The sequence below is a fragment of the Mesoplodon mirus genome, assembly GCF_964341445.2.
Source record: "Mesoplodon mirus genome assembly, chromosome: 1".
Classification (NCBI taxonomy): Eukaryota; Metazoa; Chordata; class Mammalia; order Artiodactyla; family Ziphiidae; genus Mesoplodon; species Mesoplodon mirus.
The window spans coordinates 36,614,115-36,630,829 of NC_138976.1; the positions used below are offsets into that span (position 1 = coordinate 36,614,115).

The 16,715-nt window shown below is 36.7% G+C and overlaps 1 protein-coding gene across 4 annotated transcripts in view; it reads right to left on the bottom strand.

The window, feature by feature from the left end:
* ECPAS (Ecm29 proteasome adaptor and scaffold) overlaps positions 1–16,715 on the bottom strand; it is a 104,443-nt gene that overhangs the window by 59,363 nt on the left and 28,365 nt on the right. For all 4 annotated transcript variants that reach the window (XM_082623145.1, XM_082623143.1, XM_082623142.1 and 1 more), the window contains 5 exons: positions 9,025–9,141; positions 8,066–8,184; positions 6,435–6,584; positions 3,329–3,497; positions 361–500 (listed from right to left, as the gene is read on the bottom strand). In XM_082623145.1, coding sequence (XP_082479271.1) covers positions 361–500; positions 3,329–3,497; positions 6,435–6,584; positions 8,066–8,184; positions 9,025–9,141 — 695 coding nt within the window. The remainder of the gene's footprint in view (positions 1–360; positions 501–3,328; positions 3,498–6,434; positions 6,585–8,065; positions 8,185–9,024; positions 9,142–16,715) is intronic.

Genomic DNA, 16,715 nt, shown 5'->3' on the forward strand with positions numbered 1-16,715 from the left:
AGTCATTTCAAATAATTTGATAGAGGAAGAATCAAAAATGAATAACTTCCGGGTTCTGACATTTTTTTCTTAACATCAGTTCTTTAAGTTCACTTACCTAGACAAAGGTTTCAATTCTTACAGTTATAATCCTAACCCATTCCAATTTTAAACTACTTCTCCAAACAGCTTTTCTTCTTTGTCTTATACAGAATTCTGCTCTTTAGCAAACTGTCTTTCATACAAATTAGGTATATTTCACAATCTCATAAACTGAATGTCTCACTACACAAAACCCAAAAAGAACAAATATGTGCTGAGCAAGCTTTTAGAAATCTAGCCTCTTTTTAATTTCAAAAGTTTAAAAGGGAAGCAGTTTACCTTTGCTTGCTTTTCAACTCCAGGTCCGCTGCTGTGGCTACACTGTGGCGTGTGTCACTAGAAGCAATCACCAGGTGAAGAACAGCTTCGAGCTCAGGCACCTGCTCAGCTTCTATGAATTTCACTATACCCAATTTGCACTGTAGATAAATGAAGGGAAGGAAAACCACTTATCAGAGAAACAAAGACCACCAGCCTAAAACATCTGTTTCACATATCAGTATGCTCATAAACCAAAGATTAATAAAACAACAGTAGCCACTCCTATTTAGGCTTACAGTGTGCCTGGGACTATACTAAACCATATATATTCATGATTTCATTTAGCCCTCACAATCTGTGAGATGAGTATCATTATACCTATTTTTCTGATAAGGAAACTGAGGCAAGGCTGAAGAGATTAAGACACAGTTAGTAAACGATGAAGGCATAATCCAAACCCAAGTCTCGGACTCCAAGGCCATTATGATACGAAGCCTTCCTACTTAGGTTAACAGCCTCTCTAAAATGATGAAGCCTTGAACTGAAGTCCACATCTGGAGCCTCCAGGTAGAAGTGGGGTACATCAGAAGTAAAGTACTCCATGGATTATTTTGACAGTTCAGAAAGAACTAAACTCACAGTCCATGAAGTTCTAATCTATTGTTAACATACTAACTCTGTCCTCAATATTCTTACATACTGAAAAAAAACATGATTTAAAACATATGCAAGAATTGCAAATGCAAGTGAAATTCTAATCAAACAGTATTCAATCTAACTGGCTAAAATGAAACACAGACTGAAGAGAGATTCTGCTTAGAACTTCATGCAATGTGAAGGAGCTATGAATTTCAATACAAATAATTCTATTTAGGATAAATATACCTGAAAAATGAAACTTTACCTTTAAGAATCAGTTACATGATAGCTCTCATGTATATGAATTAGGACTGATAAAGTGTACAAGAACTAAATGACAAGGATGCAATTAAAAAGGATCATAAAAATGCCTGCCTTCCCTCCCCATGTTCAACACAACTGACCTGCAACAAGAGCTACAACAGAGAAGATGCAAGCATTCACTGCACCCACAGTTATGGAAGTCAACTACACAAAGATATACACAAAAAAGTGTGCAAAGGAAGGGCTTCCCTGGTGGTGCAGTGGTTGACAGTCCGCCTGCCGATGCAGGGAACACAGGTTCGTGCCCCGGTCTGGGAAGATCCCACGTGCCGCGGAGCGGCTAGGCCCGTGAGCCATGGCCGCTGAGCCTGCGCGTCCGGAGCCTGTGCTCCGCAACGGGAGAGGCCACAACAGTGAGAGGCCCGCGTACCACAAAAAAAAAAAAAGTCTGCAAAGGAAACTGAGAACAATACTTATGTCCAGCAATAGGAGACTAGTTTAAAAAATATGTGGTTTACACATAATTACATTTAATACAGACATTAAAAAGGACATTATTTTAAAACCTGATATACTATTAAATAAAAAAAATGAAGTTCAAATAGTGTGTTATGTGATACGTAAAAATGTATTGTGTAAAATTATATTTGTGTACACACACATGTACACAGAGCAGGCTGTAGGTGAATGACAAACTAGGGTGGCAGGATTCCAGGTAATTTTTAATTTCTCGTTATAATGTTCTATATTACTTGAACATTTACATTATCACTAACTTTATCATTTGAAAAAAATAAAAGCTGTCTTATCTGAAAGAAAAAAATGTAAAAAACAAAAGAGATATTTAAAAATTAGAAGAAAACAGCTTTCATCCTTGAAACTAAACTGTTCAACACTAGATCATGAAATTGACAAAAGGCATACAGAAGCCCTCAGAAATCAGCAAATAACGGCCAATGTAAGATTACAATTTATAATGTTAACAATGATTCTCCAGCACTTATAGCTTTAGCCCTCAGACAGACCTAGATTCAAAGCCTACTACTAGGAGTGAGACTGTGGTGAATCTCAAAACCTCAATTCCTTTTACAAAATGGAACTAAATTTCTATACCTTGTCAGGTTGCTGTGAGGATTAAAGGAGATAATGTATTCAAAGTACTCAGTATAGTGCCTGTCACATAGATCACACTCAATAAAGAGTAGCTTCTGTTACTATTTACCCTTCTTTCTTACTTACATCATGGTTTAAGAAGAAAAAAGATCTATAAAACACGAAGATGTTAATCTAATCAAACAGAGCCCTTGCTGAACAAATCATTCTATAAATTTGTTGAGTGGCAAGAATGCCCACTTGCCTTTTTCCCTTTCCTGGGAAAACTGTTTTGATCAGTGATCACTTACACTGCCAAAAAGAAAAGGATCAAATCATTTAGACTGCCATGGAGAGATAAAGGAAGGATTGGAAGACTAACCCATGTTGCTTGAATTCCAAAATAATTACATACTGATCTCATCTGTTCTTCCCTGAGGTGCCTGATGACACAGACACAGTGAGGCACCTTCTCTGTAGAGCACCAGTCTTTTTTAAAAGCTGCTCAGAGAACATCTGTGTCCTGTTTAAATCCAGAATAAAATTCTTAATGCCAATTTTCCAATTCCCAGGAAGAAATATAAAAGGGCGTCATGCTTTTCCCCCATATGGTCACTTGTTCCTCACTTTACACAAAATGTACAGCCCTAAAAAGCTGAATAATATAAGATAAATTGTATTTCAACTGCACCAAAGCAGCTAATTATTAAACCTGTAATTAAAAACTAAAATGAAAGTTACTCAACTTATAAATGGGCTGTATTTTATACTTGGAACATGTAAGCAGTATTAGAAAAACTAAACAGCATTTCCCACTCCTCCCTTTCCCTGGGGCTTTAACCAATAAATGACGTGATGACGAGAACACATTACATCAATCGTATTTCATTAGAGCCTGAATACGCTGGAATTATGTAACACATGCTTCCACGGACTTCAAAGGGGCAAGTGTGCAGGGTTAAGCTCCGTATGAACAAGCAGTGTGTGATACCTGTTCCAACTGTTCAGGTGTCCATGGGTTATCTCCAATAACTCGTTTAGCTGCATAAAAGCTCATTCCTGGGGGAGGCTGTGGTATTCCAGAACCTCCCCCACTATTTGAAGAAGAACCCTGTGCTGAAGATGAATTTTGGCGACTCTGGGATTCATTTAACACATATCTGGAAAGGAAATAGGAATTTAACCCCTCTATAAACACATACAAACACATGCATATATATAGCACATTCAATTATATACTTTCCTCCCACAGAATTTTGTGAGAAGAATAAACACTTGAAATTAAAATTTTATCATAAAGAAAAATTTTAGAGCTATCTAAAAAAGGTATCTACATCTTCAGCAAATTAACCATTAGAGTACATCTGCTCAACCTGGTTACAAATGAACTGTAACAGTTACCAAAAATGAATATATTCTGTTCACTCTCAATCTATAAATAATTGTTCTAAAAGCCACTATGGACCCACTACATTTTGAGTTTTTAGTTGACAAATACAAAGGTTTACTGACTGTAATAGGGTGGAGGGGGAACTACTGTTTTATACCCAAAGCAGAGAATATTTATAGTCATTCCCATTTCTGTTCAATTCTCCTTGAACTCCTTATTTTCTGCATTAGAAAACCCACTGAGGGCCCCCCTGGTGGCGTAGTGGTTAAGAACACACCTGCCAATGCAGAGGTGACGGGTCTGAGCCCTGGTCCGGGAGGATGCCACATGCCACGGAGCCACTAAGCCCATGCATCGCAACTACTGAGCCTGCGCTCTAGAGCCCACAAGCCACAACTAGTGAGCCCGCGTGCCACAACTACTGAAGCCCACATGCCTAGAGCCTGTGCTCCACAACAAGAGAAGCCACAGCAATGAGAAGCCCGCGCACCGCAACGAAGAGTAGTCCCCGCTCACTGCAACTAGAGAAAGCCCGTACGCAGCAACAAAGACCCAACGCAGCCAAAAATAAATTAAATAAATTTATTTTTTAAAAATAGAAAAAGAAAACACACTGAAACCTCCAAACCACTTACCATACAAGCACATACACCCCAAAAATGAAAAAATTCAAAAGGATCCAAAGAGGAAAAAAATTCTAATAAGGACCAGCTTTTTCCATTATATGTTCAAAGCACACAGCTTTGCAGCTAGTTATTAATTTATCATCCCATTTCTTTTTTAGCTTCTACAGATTAAAAATAAGATTCCTTATAAATTCATTTTGAACCAATTAAACGAGGATTCCTCATCTACAAAATGAAAATTTTGATATGAATATTAATTCAAGTCCCTCTGAACTCTAAAATTCTATGCTGACAAATTACCAGACTGGATATTAAAATAAAATACCTGTTATAATAAAAATTAAAGAAAACACCTGAAGCCTAATGGCACAGTAAATTATTCCACATTACTATATACTATATTTGTTCCATTCCTAAATTCATCTAATTTTTTTTTAAAAACCTGTTAAAGAATCATTTTAATATTTTTATATAAACAAGGCAAATTCTCACTGGTAAGAAAAATGTGAGGAACTACTGGCTTGGGTACATTGTGTGCCTAAGTTAAATTTGGATTTCAAAGTTAAATTACCAACGCCATCATCACCTGCCAGTTCTGGCTGCCTCCTGATTCAACAACTATAAAAGGAGGTTTTCATTTATTTCTCAGTTATAGCAAGACTGGCAGCAGTTAGTAAGTCAATTAATAACTACTGAACAGCTAACATCGTGCAAAACACCATCCTAAGCACAAGACAGAGGAACAGCAGGAGGTGTAAGACTGAGTGTCTGCCATCTGGAGCAAGTTGAGACAATAACAACACAACATGTGCAAGAACATATGATGTTATCAGATGACAAAGAAACTGCAGGGAAGTAAGAAATGATATGACAGAGGTAGTGGAAGGTCCAGAAAATAAAGCCGCCAAATTAGAGGAGTGGGAGGAGAGCAAAAAGGAGAGGAAAGAAATCGTACAGTGTGAACTCTCGTGGCTGGATGGAGGGACAGGTGATGTGGAGACCCCCATGCCACGCTCATAGTGTATACTGCATTTTTAGTCAGGGAAGAAATGTAATGAAAGCAATACGTTAGAAGAATCTCTCTGGCAGCAGGACAACCTAGAAAAGCAGCAGGCTGGAAGCAGATGACAACATGGGCGCTACGCCAGGAACCAGAGCTAGAGTAAACAGCTCCTGACTTCAAAGAGCTCCCAATCTATTAGGACGGGATAAGCCAACGACGCAATAAAAGCACAAAGTGGCACTTCAGATGGGTGCTTAGCCTTATGAGGACAAGGAAGAGTCCTGTGCCTAGGGCAGGGATTTAGTCAGAGACAACAGAACTGGCCTCTAAGCTAGTCTGTGAGGCTTTTTCAAAGTGGTTTTCCTGGCTGTCGTTTTCTGTTGTTTTCTTTCTTTCCTTCTTCCTTTCTTTCTTGATGGGGAAGCATTCTAAGCAGAGAAAACTGTCTTCTCTTAAAATGTAGACAGGCAAGGAGATACAGAGTACATGAAATGCATGAGTGCATGTAATGACTGGAAAATAACAGCCCAGGGATTTTAAGGGGTCACCTGATAAAATCTGTGTTTTAAAAATCAGGAAACTCTGTGGCAGTGTAGAAAGTTTTGAAGAAGAGCAGCTGGTGAGAAAGTCATGAAAAGACTTGAAAAGAGCCGAAACTAGATGGCAGCAGTGGGAACGGTTCCAGGACACATGGAGTAGGAGGAAGGAGGTCTTACGGAACTGATACTGCAGCAACGAGGAAGAGAAAGCTAGAGGCAACTTATAACTGAGCGCCTACAAGGCTAAGAGAATCATCACAGCACTGATGGTGGTTAAAGAAGAGAAACTGTGTTTACTGGGAAGCCTGATTTCAGCTTGGACGGGGAAAGTCTGAAAGCACAGCAGCAGCTCCACACCCATAAGGTCAGTAAGCAGCGGCGCTGGAGTTTAGAAGAGGTCAGGGCTGCAGCAAAGCAAATCTGAGACATTCATTTTCAAGTGAAAGTTGAATCACTGAAAAAAGTACTTGACTGCACACAGTAAAAGCAATCAAGAACAAGGTTGCTTTGTTTCGTTTTTTTTTTTTTTTTTTACTTACCCATAAGGCATCAAAAGGACATCTAGCATGAAGTCCAAAAGCAGCTGCACAGTCTTTGGTTTCTCAGCAAGGTTAAACGGAGAAGCTGATTTTGATGATTCAACAGGGTATTTCATGTGAAAAAGGGTTGGTATTAAAAGATGCATTAAGCTGAAAAAACAATTACATTTATTGCAACTATTTTAAAAATAGGTTTTTTATACATGCAAATAACAGACAAAACCAAAAAAAAATTCACATAACAAAAAGTAGCAATCGTAGCAAGGGCCATTCATTTTCAATACCACTAATTTACAAAGTCCTAATATAGGGAGTGGCCTAGATTTCATTCTTATTAAAAGCTCAGGATATTGAGTAATAAGTGACATTTAGCCAATCTGGCTCATCACCAAAAACACCTGAGAAAAATGTACATAATATGGGCTCAGTGTTAATATCTATTACCACAAGAGATTTAATATTAAACCTTAGGTAAAGTTCAACTTATAACATGTCCTGTCAATCATTTTTTTCCTTTCCACATTTAATTAAAAATAAAGTCATTCTAAATATAAAGAAATTAAACATCAATCATGTCAATATTTGGAATATAATATTAAATTTCCACTGTGTGAATTTAAGTAACAGATTCTTTTCTTCTTTCACTATACCTGTTGCTATTAAAACGTGAAAATTTCAAACAGTGTTTACAATGTCTATTAATTTTACTTGTAAATATCTGTATTATAATCTTTTAAAAACGTTTATGCTCTAAAAAGTGAAGTGAAAACATGATTTAAATCCATCTTTCCTCCACAACTTCTTTTCATGGTTGTCACCACAACAGGGCTAGAATACAGAAGTTTTGAGCTAAGCCTAGAAACTAAGGATGATATTCCTTTTCACCTCTCCAATTCCCATATTAATACAAACGAGTAATTAGTTCCTTAAAAAACTGCTCTGAAACTTTATATCCTCCAAGAAAGAAATGTCTGATGAAAAGCATATTAGATCTCAAATTTTTGCAATCACAGAAAATCAGTTGCTTCAAAATAACTAACCGAAATAAAAATGCATTTAGATTGAGAAAAATGTTAGTTCTACACATTTTTTGATATGCTCACAAGAAATTTTATAATTTAGGGACTTCCCTGGTGGCACTGTGGTTGGGAATCTGCCTGCCAATGCAAGGGACACGGGTTCAATCCCAGGTCCGGGAAGATCCCACATGCTGCAGAGCAACTAAGCCCGTGCACCACAACTGCTGAGCCTGCACTCTAGAGCCCGCGAGCCACAACTACTGAAGCCCGTGTGCCTAGAGTCCGTGCCCCGCAACAAGAGAAGCCAGCGCAATGAGAAGCCCGCGCACCGCAACGAAGAGTAGCCCCCACTGGGGGCAACTAGAGAAAGCCCGAGCGCAGCAACGAAGTCCCAATGCAGCCAAAAATAAATAAATAAAAATAAAAGTAAGAAATTTTATAATTTATAAAATTAACAAAACAGTTATGTTGAGGTAACACAGAACTGTCAACTCAAAGAGCTCAACTCAAGCCTTTGTATTTGCCCAAGTGAAACCAAATGTGTGGATCTATTTTTGAATGGCAGCTGTTGACTCTCACAGGTGGGCAATAAGGTAACTGAGGAAAGCATACCTGTCCTGCTGGGGCTGAGGCTTCCCTTCCATGGCAGTAAGAAGTGTAGGAGCCAGCTCACATTGTTTTTCCACTGGTAGGCGAGGATAGCCCATCTTAACATAAATTATAGTAAAATTCTAATGCAACAAGAGAAAGTCAAGTAAGTATGAAAGAAATACTCTAGAATTTCAACAAAAACACATGACTAATAACCTAGGCAGCTTTGTTATAACAAAGAAATTGAATCCTCCTTCCTCATGTTTATCACCTGTTTATTACAGCTTGACCAACTAGTATATCTCAGGAAGAACTCCAGCCCCAGTTACTCAAAATGCTTAGTTTTAAGATGGGCTTCATATGAGAGAGTATGATCTAGTCTAAAGCACTTATACGTATATCAAATCATCACATTGTACACTTTAAATATAGACAATTCTATTTGTCAGTTATGCCCCAATAAAGCTGGGGAGAAAATAAAGTACACATATGTGCAATTACTTTTCACTGAAAAGAAAAAAGTAATCATTTGACCTACCTAAACCTACATACTACACATCAGTATCAGCTCTCCCAGTTTGTTACATTAATCCTTTCAAGCTAAGAGGAGACCCCATGTTAAACCCTAGGCTGCCATTTCCCAACTGGTCAATTACTAAAATAACCTCTTTTTAATTCAGGCTGACCTCTCATAATCTTTTACTAAGAATCAATCATTCTTTTGTAAATCAACATACCTGACAAGTCATTACACCAACATTCCTTTGCCCTGTGTAAACGGCCATACATTATCCTGTTCCTACCATTTCCTCCAGATCAATACTCAGTGGAAAAACAGTGTGTCCTTTTGAAGAAAAACACCTCACGTTTCATTTAGTCTAAGGTGAAATTCTAGGCTGGCCAATATACTGACGACATCTAATAAATGTTATGAAAGAAAACTTACTGTAAGTCAGAAAATATTCCAAGATAACACTCACTGTGACAAAGGAAACTGCAGCAGGGTCCTGGTACTGAACCAAGAGTGTCTCTACTGGGAGCTGTATCTTGGGGCGGCTTTTTATACGCTTATTGAGATGGACCAATAGTTCCATTACCTAAAATACAGGAAGATATGAACTGACATTATTGATCATATCTTAAAAATGAATTCATTTCTCAGATATTACTTATTTTAATGAATAGTAGCTACTTTGTTCTCTTAAAGGAGGTAAATTTGACATCCCAGAAAGGGAGTATACAATATTAGAATCTTGTTCCAAAATGCTATCCCCAAGAATCCATGCACCAGATTTTTAGTAGTGAATTTATTTTTACAATGTCCTTTAGTTAATTAAACTTGAGATTCCAGATGGGCCTACACTGAGGCACAGTCTCCCAGAAGACCTGTGAACAAACGATAGCAACACACCATGCTACAGACTGAATGTCTGTGTCTCCCAAAATTCACGCTTTAAAGCCCTAAACCCCACTGTGACGGCTTTGGGAGGTAAACAGGTTTGGGGGGGGGGGGCACGATGGGATGGGTGCCCTCCTAAGGGGATGAAGGTATCAGAGTTCTTCCTGTCTGCCGTCTGAGGATAAAGCAAGAAGACAGCCCTCCGTACACCATGAAAAGTTCCCGACGAAGAGCCTGACCATGCTGGCACTCTGATCTCGGACTTCCAGCCTCCAACACTGCGAGAAACAAATGCTGTTTATGTCATCCAGTCTGTGGTATACTGTTATAGCAGCCCAAACTAACTAAAATACAACATGAACACTACAGCAAGAGAAATATACAAGGTACTGAGAGTTTCAGGAAGAAAAAGTATCTACTAAGATCAAGGAGGACTTCTGGGAGGAACTGACAGGAAACTAAGTCCCAAAGAGCAGATGAAATTCCAAGCAGAAGATCAGTTATCAGAAGGTATAAGAGGTCTAAAAGAACATGGTGCACTGCATCTGACTGAAACAGAGTGGTAAGAGATAAAAGCAGGACCTAGATTACGAAAGGATTTGGGTAAAATGCTGAAAATTTTTTACTTTATTTTGAAGATCATCTGATTCTACTAAAAAGTTTTAAGTAAGTAATATCAAGCTTCCTCTCCTTTATGTGGGAAAAGACAGAAATAGAGGTCAACAAGTCAACAATACCCATGGGTGGAAAGGAAGCTGCAGAGGTTTACAGTCAAATGACCCCTAGCTTACAATAAAAGTGGGATTATCTTGCTAAGAAAGGAGCATTGAGATATAAGGTTTTTAGACTTTAGATTTAAAGACTCAAGAATTTAAAGTGACTATTCCAGAGGGCCAGGCTTACACTATTCTCCATCACTTCTGAAATTTGAGCTCTAGCTTCAAAGCAAGTATTAAGGAGAGCTGTAGGGATGTTCACAGCAACAGCAAAAGTTCAAAGTTATCTACAGCAATCATGAAATAAGTGAATTTAAAAAATAACAACAAATCTAAAAATCAGTATTTGTTAAATGAGTGATAAGAATAATCGTAAAATAGCTGACATTTACTGAGCAGTTTCCACGCAGGACAGCTCTTTGCATTCCTTATCTCATCTGATTCTCACGACAACTGGAGAGGTGCTATTGTCATTCCCATTTTACCCGTGAGGAAGCAGAGGCTCCGGAAGTGAAGTGAACTTGTCCAAGGTTACTGAGCCAGCAAGTGGCATAGTGAAGATCTGACTCCAGAATCCACATTTTTAACCTTATCAGACACTGACAGCTGAGCTTAATTCAGCTAAAGTGTCTGTCACCGTGAGACACCCTTGGGAGCCCTCATACATTACAAAGACCTAGAAACTTGCATTACCACACATACCTCACCCAACCTCCTGCCTGTCCAGACCTGTGATTCAGCTCGATGACAGGGGAAAAAATCAGGAGGAGCCAGGCTAAAGGAAACAGCCCTCTTCTGATGCTCTAAGCTAGGCCGATTCCTAGAAGGATCCTATGGAAAATCATTATTGATGGTGGTAGACAATCATGCCCACAATGACATACTTTCTTTTTTATGACAATTTTTAAAATTTTAAGTAGATTAACTACTTAATTTTCTTCTAGCAATATTATCACCTTAAATATTGACTCATTTCCTAAATTTGGTTATCCACTGCCTGCAATCCTCTATAAACCCATAAAAATTAAGAAATCCGCTGAACCAGTCCTTCCCCCAGCTAAACTGACAACAGTTAACCTCTGTCAGTAAGCCTACAGAATTACCAGCCTCGGGTATATAGTATTTTGTCCCTATCAGTTCCCCTTATTACTCATTCATTTATATTCATTTACTCATTAGTAAACTTTTTAATTGAAGTATAACATATAGCTGAAGTGCAAAATTGAGAATGTATGGCTTAATAAATTTTCACAAAGTAAACACACCTTTGTAACCACCAGAAGTACAAAGGCCCTGCACCCCACTCACTAACCCCTCTTCCTGACTTCTAACACCATATTTAAATTTATATAAATGGAACAAATAGGATGAACTCGTGTGTTCTTCATTCTATATTATATCTGAGATTTATCCATGTTGTTGTTTACTTTCACTGCTCTAGTAGGAAAAAAACAGAATTTATCCATTCTCCTATATCATGATAGATATAAGATTATTTCCAGTTTGGACCATTACGAATAATGCTATGAACGTTCTTAGCTATGTCTTCTGGTGCACAGGTATACACACTTCTGTTGTATACAAACCCAGAACTGGAAATGCTTGGTCATGAAGTATACATATGATAAGCCTTAGAATATTTCCAAACAGTTTTCCAAAGTGGTTATACTAATTTACACTCCCACCGGCAGTGGTCAGTTTTTAATTTTTACCTATTCTAAGAAGTCAGAATATACAAGGTTCGCTGTAAAAGAGAATTCTACATAACACATCTCATTTTCCTTAAAATAGTGATATGTCAGTATAAGTCTAAAACTTATTTCTCTTGGGAATTCCCTGGCAGTCCAGTGGTTAAGACTCGGCGCTTTCACTGCCATGTGGCCGATACCTGGTCGGAGAACTGAGATCCCACAAGCCACATGGGGCAGCCAAAAAATAAATAAATAAATAATAAAACTTATTTCTCTTTCACCCAATTTATCCACAAATTATCAGCTGCTACTTTACAGGTATCCTGCTTAAGCCTAACAAACATTATGAAACTGACAGTCAGGAGCCCTAAAATTACAGAACTGAAAGTCAATACTAGATTAATCCCTAGTGTCACTGACTACAAAATTTTAAGCTTTTATTAAAAAATACTCTGCTTTCACATGACAGTCTTATTTTATACGGTAAAAAAAGGTCTAATAATTGTAACTGCATTCTAGATTTGTGATCAGTATCTATATCCTTTGTTTTATTAACCATTATATAATAACCAAAACTCCAATTATCATATTGGTTCTATTTGCAAGAGGTATTAGTATGAGTACAGGACTGTACAAATCATGAAAGTCTGAACAGGTAGCTATATTTCAAAGTAAATAAAAGTCTGACCGAGTATCTATACTTAAAAGTAAATAAAAGTCTGACCGAGTATCTATAGTTCAAAACAAATAAAAGGGAAACACACATCAAGCCTCTACTACTGGGAGTCAAAATAACATGCAGGCAAAATTATGTTATTGCTTTCAGACATTCTTTTTATCCTCAACTTTCATTCACTGACCCCTCATGTACTGAATTCACTTTCATACATAAGCTAAAGAATGAACGTGTTTGCCATCATGTGAAGGCAAAGCCTGGCAGAAATCATTTAGTCTTGGAATTCTCTCTCATGTGTAAAGTCCCTTGTTAGTCATGTGACACAAAGCAAGTTATTTAACTTCTCTGAGCCTCAGTTTCTTCCTAGATAAAATGGGAATAACATGAGCACCTATACCCCACAGAGTTGTTAAATGAGTTGTAATGAACTGAAACAATGCCCCCATAGGCGTTTAATGCTTTGCACTATTATCATTTTCTGAATCACTTTCCCCCATTTGCAGAAATCAAATGATAACATTTCACAGGCTATTATGAGGATTAAATGGAAGGATATGTCAGAGTCTAGCATACTGCTTAGAATGTAAACAGGTGTCTCAGCTGTTAGATCTATTTTCCCTCATTCCAGAAGTTTTCAAACTTACTTAACAACAAAACCCCTTTACCAAGAGAAATCTGATATGTAAAAAAAGCAAACAAAATTAGTATTTTACAATATAAATTAAATACATAAGTTCACAATGATTATATCTTTCTTTATTCTATTTTCTTGCTTTTTCAAATTATAATAGAAAAACACATTTATTACAATAAATTAAGTGAAAAATCATAATTATCCATTTTCCCTATCCATTCATAGCCACTCGAAGACACCAGTATTAATACTTTGGTGTTCATCTTCACATCTTTCTCTGTATCCACAAAAACTTCTACAAACATATTTACATCTTTATTTTTTTTAATAGATCTTTATTGGAGTATAATTGCTTCACAATACTGTGTTAGTTTCTGCTGTACAACAAAGTGAATCAGCCACATGCATACATATGTCCCCATATCCCCTCCCTCTTAAGCCTCCCTCCCATCCTCCCTATCCCACCCTTCTAGGTCATCACAAAGCACTGAGCTGATCTCTCTGTGCTATGCTGCTGATTCCCACTAGCTATATCTTTAGATTTTACTTGTTTACTTTTTACAAAAATGAGCTATATATCATTCACTTTAGCACAGAGTCCACTTTGTTTCCAATTAAAAATATATAAGCTTCTTAATTTAGACCTAAATCATTCTTTGTAGTAGTTGCATAATATTCCATGGGATTCAAAGTTGTTTTTAAAAATCATCTGTACGACTCATCAAAGTAAACACATTTTCATATATTTCCTTCAAGCTTTTTGTAAAAAGGTTAGAAAAATTCACCAATAGATCAAAGTCAGCATTATTTGGAATATGAGAAGAAAATCAAAGGAAAATTTCTAGGGAACAACCTAGTAAGAAATAATAAGAAATATGGGGATATACATAAATGTATAGCTGATTCATTTGTTATAAAGCAGAAACTAACACACCATTGTAAAGCAATTATACTACAATAAAGATGTTTAAAAAATAAATAGATAAATAAAGGACAACATGAAAAATAAATATAAATTAAAAAAGAAGAAAAAAGAAATAAGAAGGTAATTATTATTTCTAGTAAGAAATATAAGGGTAAGGGGAGAAGGAAGAAATCTGAACAAGATAAAATACTTTACTTGATGGTAACTGAGTAAAACATCTTGTTTACTTAGATACAAATTAATGACTGAAATGTTAAGAATGTGGATAGAATTGCTTGATTAATCATTATATTAAAACAGAATATAGGTTATCAAACTCTTAAACAGAAAATGTGTGGCAGGAAGAGGAGAGAAGGGAGAAGAGGGAGAGATGGAGAGAATGAGAACAGATCAAGTGATGAGAAAGGTTAATAACCGGAACAACTGATGTACATGCCCTCAATCCAAACCTCAAAAAAAATGTGACATCTCAATTACATTGATGAAGATATGTAGCTAAAGTAAATAAGGTTAAGATTGCTGGCTGGGGCAAAGATTCCTCAATCTAACTTACACCAAAGGGAAACACTGGCTACAATACTAGTCTTAGATGATAGAGGTATTGGGGAAAGAAATCTTAAGTGAGATTTGAAAGATAAGAAAAGTATGTAATGCAATACAAATTACTAAGAAACACAAGATCTTAAACTTGTGCATCAAAACACATCAAGGAAGCGCAAGAGGGAGGGGATATGCAGATATACGTATGCATACAGCTGATTCACTTTGTTATACAGCAGCAACTAACACACCACTGTAAAGCAATTATACTCCAAGAAAGATGTTAAAAAAATAAAAATAAGGACACTTAAAAGAAAAACTCATCAAGGTGAATCTATTAAAACTAAAAGGAAAATCAGAAAAACTACAATAGCAGCAGGAGATTGTAATTCACTATTAATTTACAACAGGACTGGAAGACAGGTTTCTTGAGAAATGAGAGCACAGTGTTGAGTGGCCTATCCACACACTGAACTCCATATTCCACCAAGAGGAAATATTTTTTTAATCTTATGAATAGCTTTTATGAACATCAGAAATAATATGCTTTAAAAGACTAGAACATTTGCTCACTGTGGTTTCAAATCAGAATGCAGTAAAAAACAGACAAATTTTACACTATTTTGAAACCAAAAACAATGTTCTTATAAACTAATTATTAGGTCAAAAATAAAATAACCTAATACTGCTCACCAGTGGAACTATGGGATATAACCAAAATAGTAATCAAAGAGAAATCCGGAAACTGAGGTCGTTTTCCGTTCTGTTTTTCTGTTATCTGACCTTAATGAAGTCACTTAATCATTCCAAGCCTCAGCTTCATCTATAAAATGGAAATAACACCTACACCTCACATAATCTTGTGAGTATTTAAATGATTAGCATTTTTCCTGGCACATAATGACCTTTACCATCACGTACTTTACAAACTGAAATCTTATGTGAGAAAAACATATCAAAGGAAAACAAAAAAAGGAATAATTTGAATAAAAATAGAAGAAAAATACACTTGAAAAAATTAATATAAAAGCTCTTTTTCCTTTTAAATTGGCCCATTAAAAAAAGCAAACCTTTGGTAGTAACAAAAAAATTAGAAACAAGAATGGAATTTCTCCACTTGAATGGTAACAGAATATTAAGAATAATTGTATGATAGATGTGAATAATATACAACTGAACATATAAAGTAGATAGTTAGAGATGAATGATTTTCTACAAAAGATAAAATACAAGGAAACATAAAACTCCTAAGTAAATAAGTTAAAAAAAAAAACCAACCCTATTGAAAATACTCAGCCTAGAAGCCTGGACTAATGCAAAAACTTCCTTCTGTTTATTCTCCTTTTCTCCACTGCAAGTCTTTCTCCACCCCACAGCCAGAATGATTATGTCACTACCACCAATACCCTTTCAAATGGCTGCCACTGGAATCCCCATGCCTGAACTCCTATCACTCTTCCTCTGGTGCACAGGATGCATCTCTGTGGGCTTCTTCAGCTCCCTGAAGGTTTTACACTCAGTTCAAGCTCAGAATCTCTACACAGGGCCTTCTCAGCCTTTAGTGGTCTCCCCATCTCTATGCCTGGCTACTTCCTACACACCTCCGTTACACCCTATACTTAATTTAAATCAAGTCCCCAAATATATTCTTTCATACAATTCTTTGTCATCTTAGCATTTATTGCCATTTTAACTCTATACTCTTTGCCTTATTGTTTAATACTCATCTCCCCAAGTAGACGTTTCTTTCCTTCACCAACGTATCCCTAACACCTGGCATATAGAAGGTACCCAGTAAATATTTGCCAAATAAATGATGAGACTGATGAAGCTAAATAAGGAAACAGAAACCAACACATGAAGGCCTTTTATACCTACTTATTCTTAGGGTAAGAAAAGGCCATAGAAGAGTTTTAAATAGGAGAATGACGTGATCAAACATGTTATCTATCTTAGCAAAGCAGTATTAACAACAGGTGTGTCAAATACATGACAAGAATGCCCTATTCCTTACTGTAAACATAACAGACATTCTTAAAGATACTCTTTCTCCACTGAACTCAAATCAGGCCTCAGAATCCCTCTCAGGG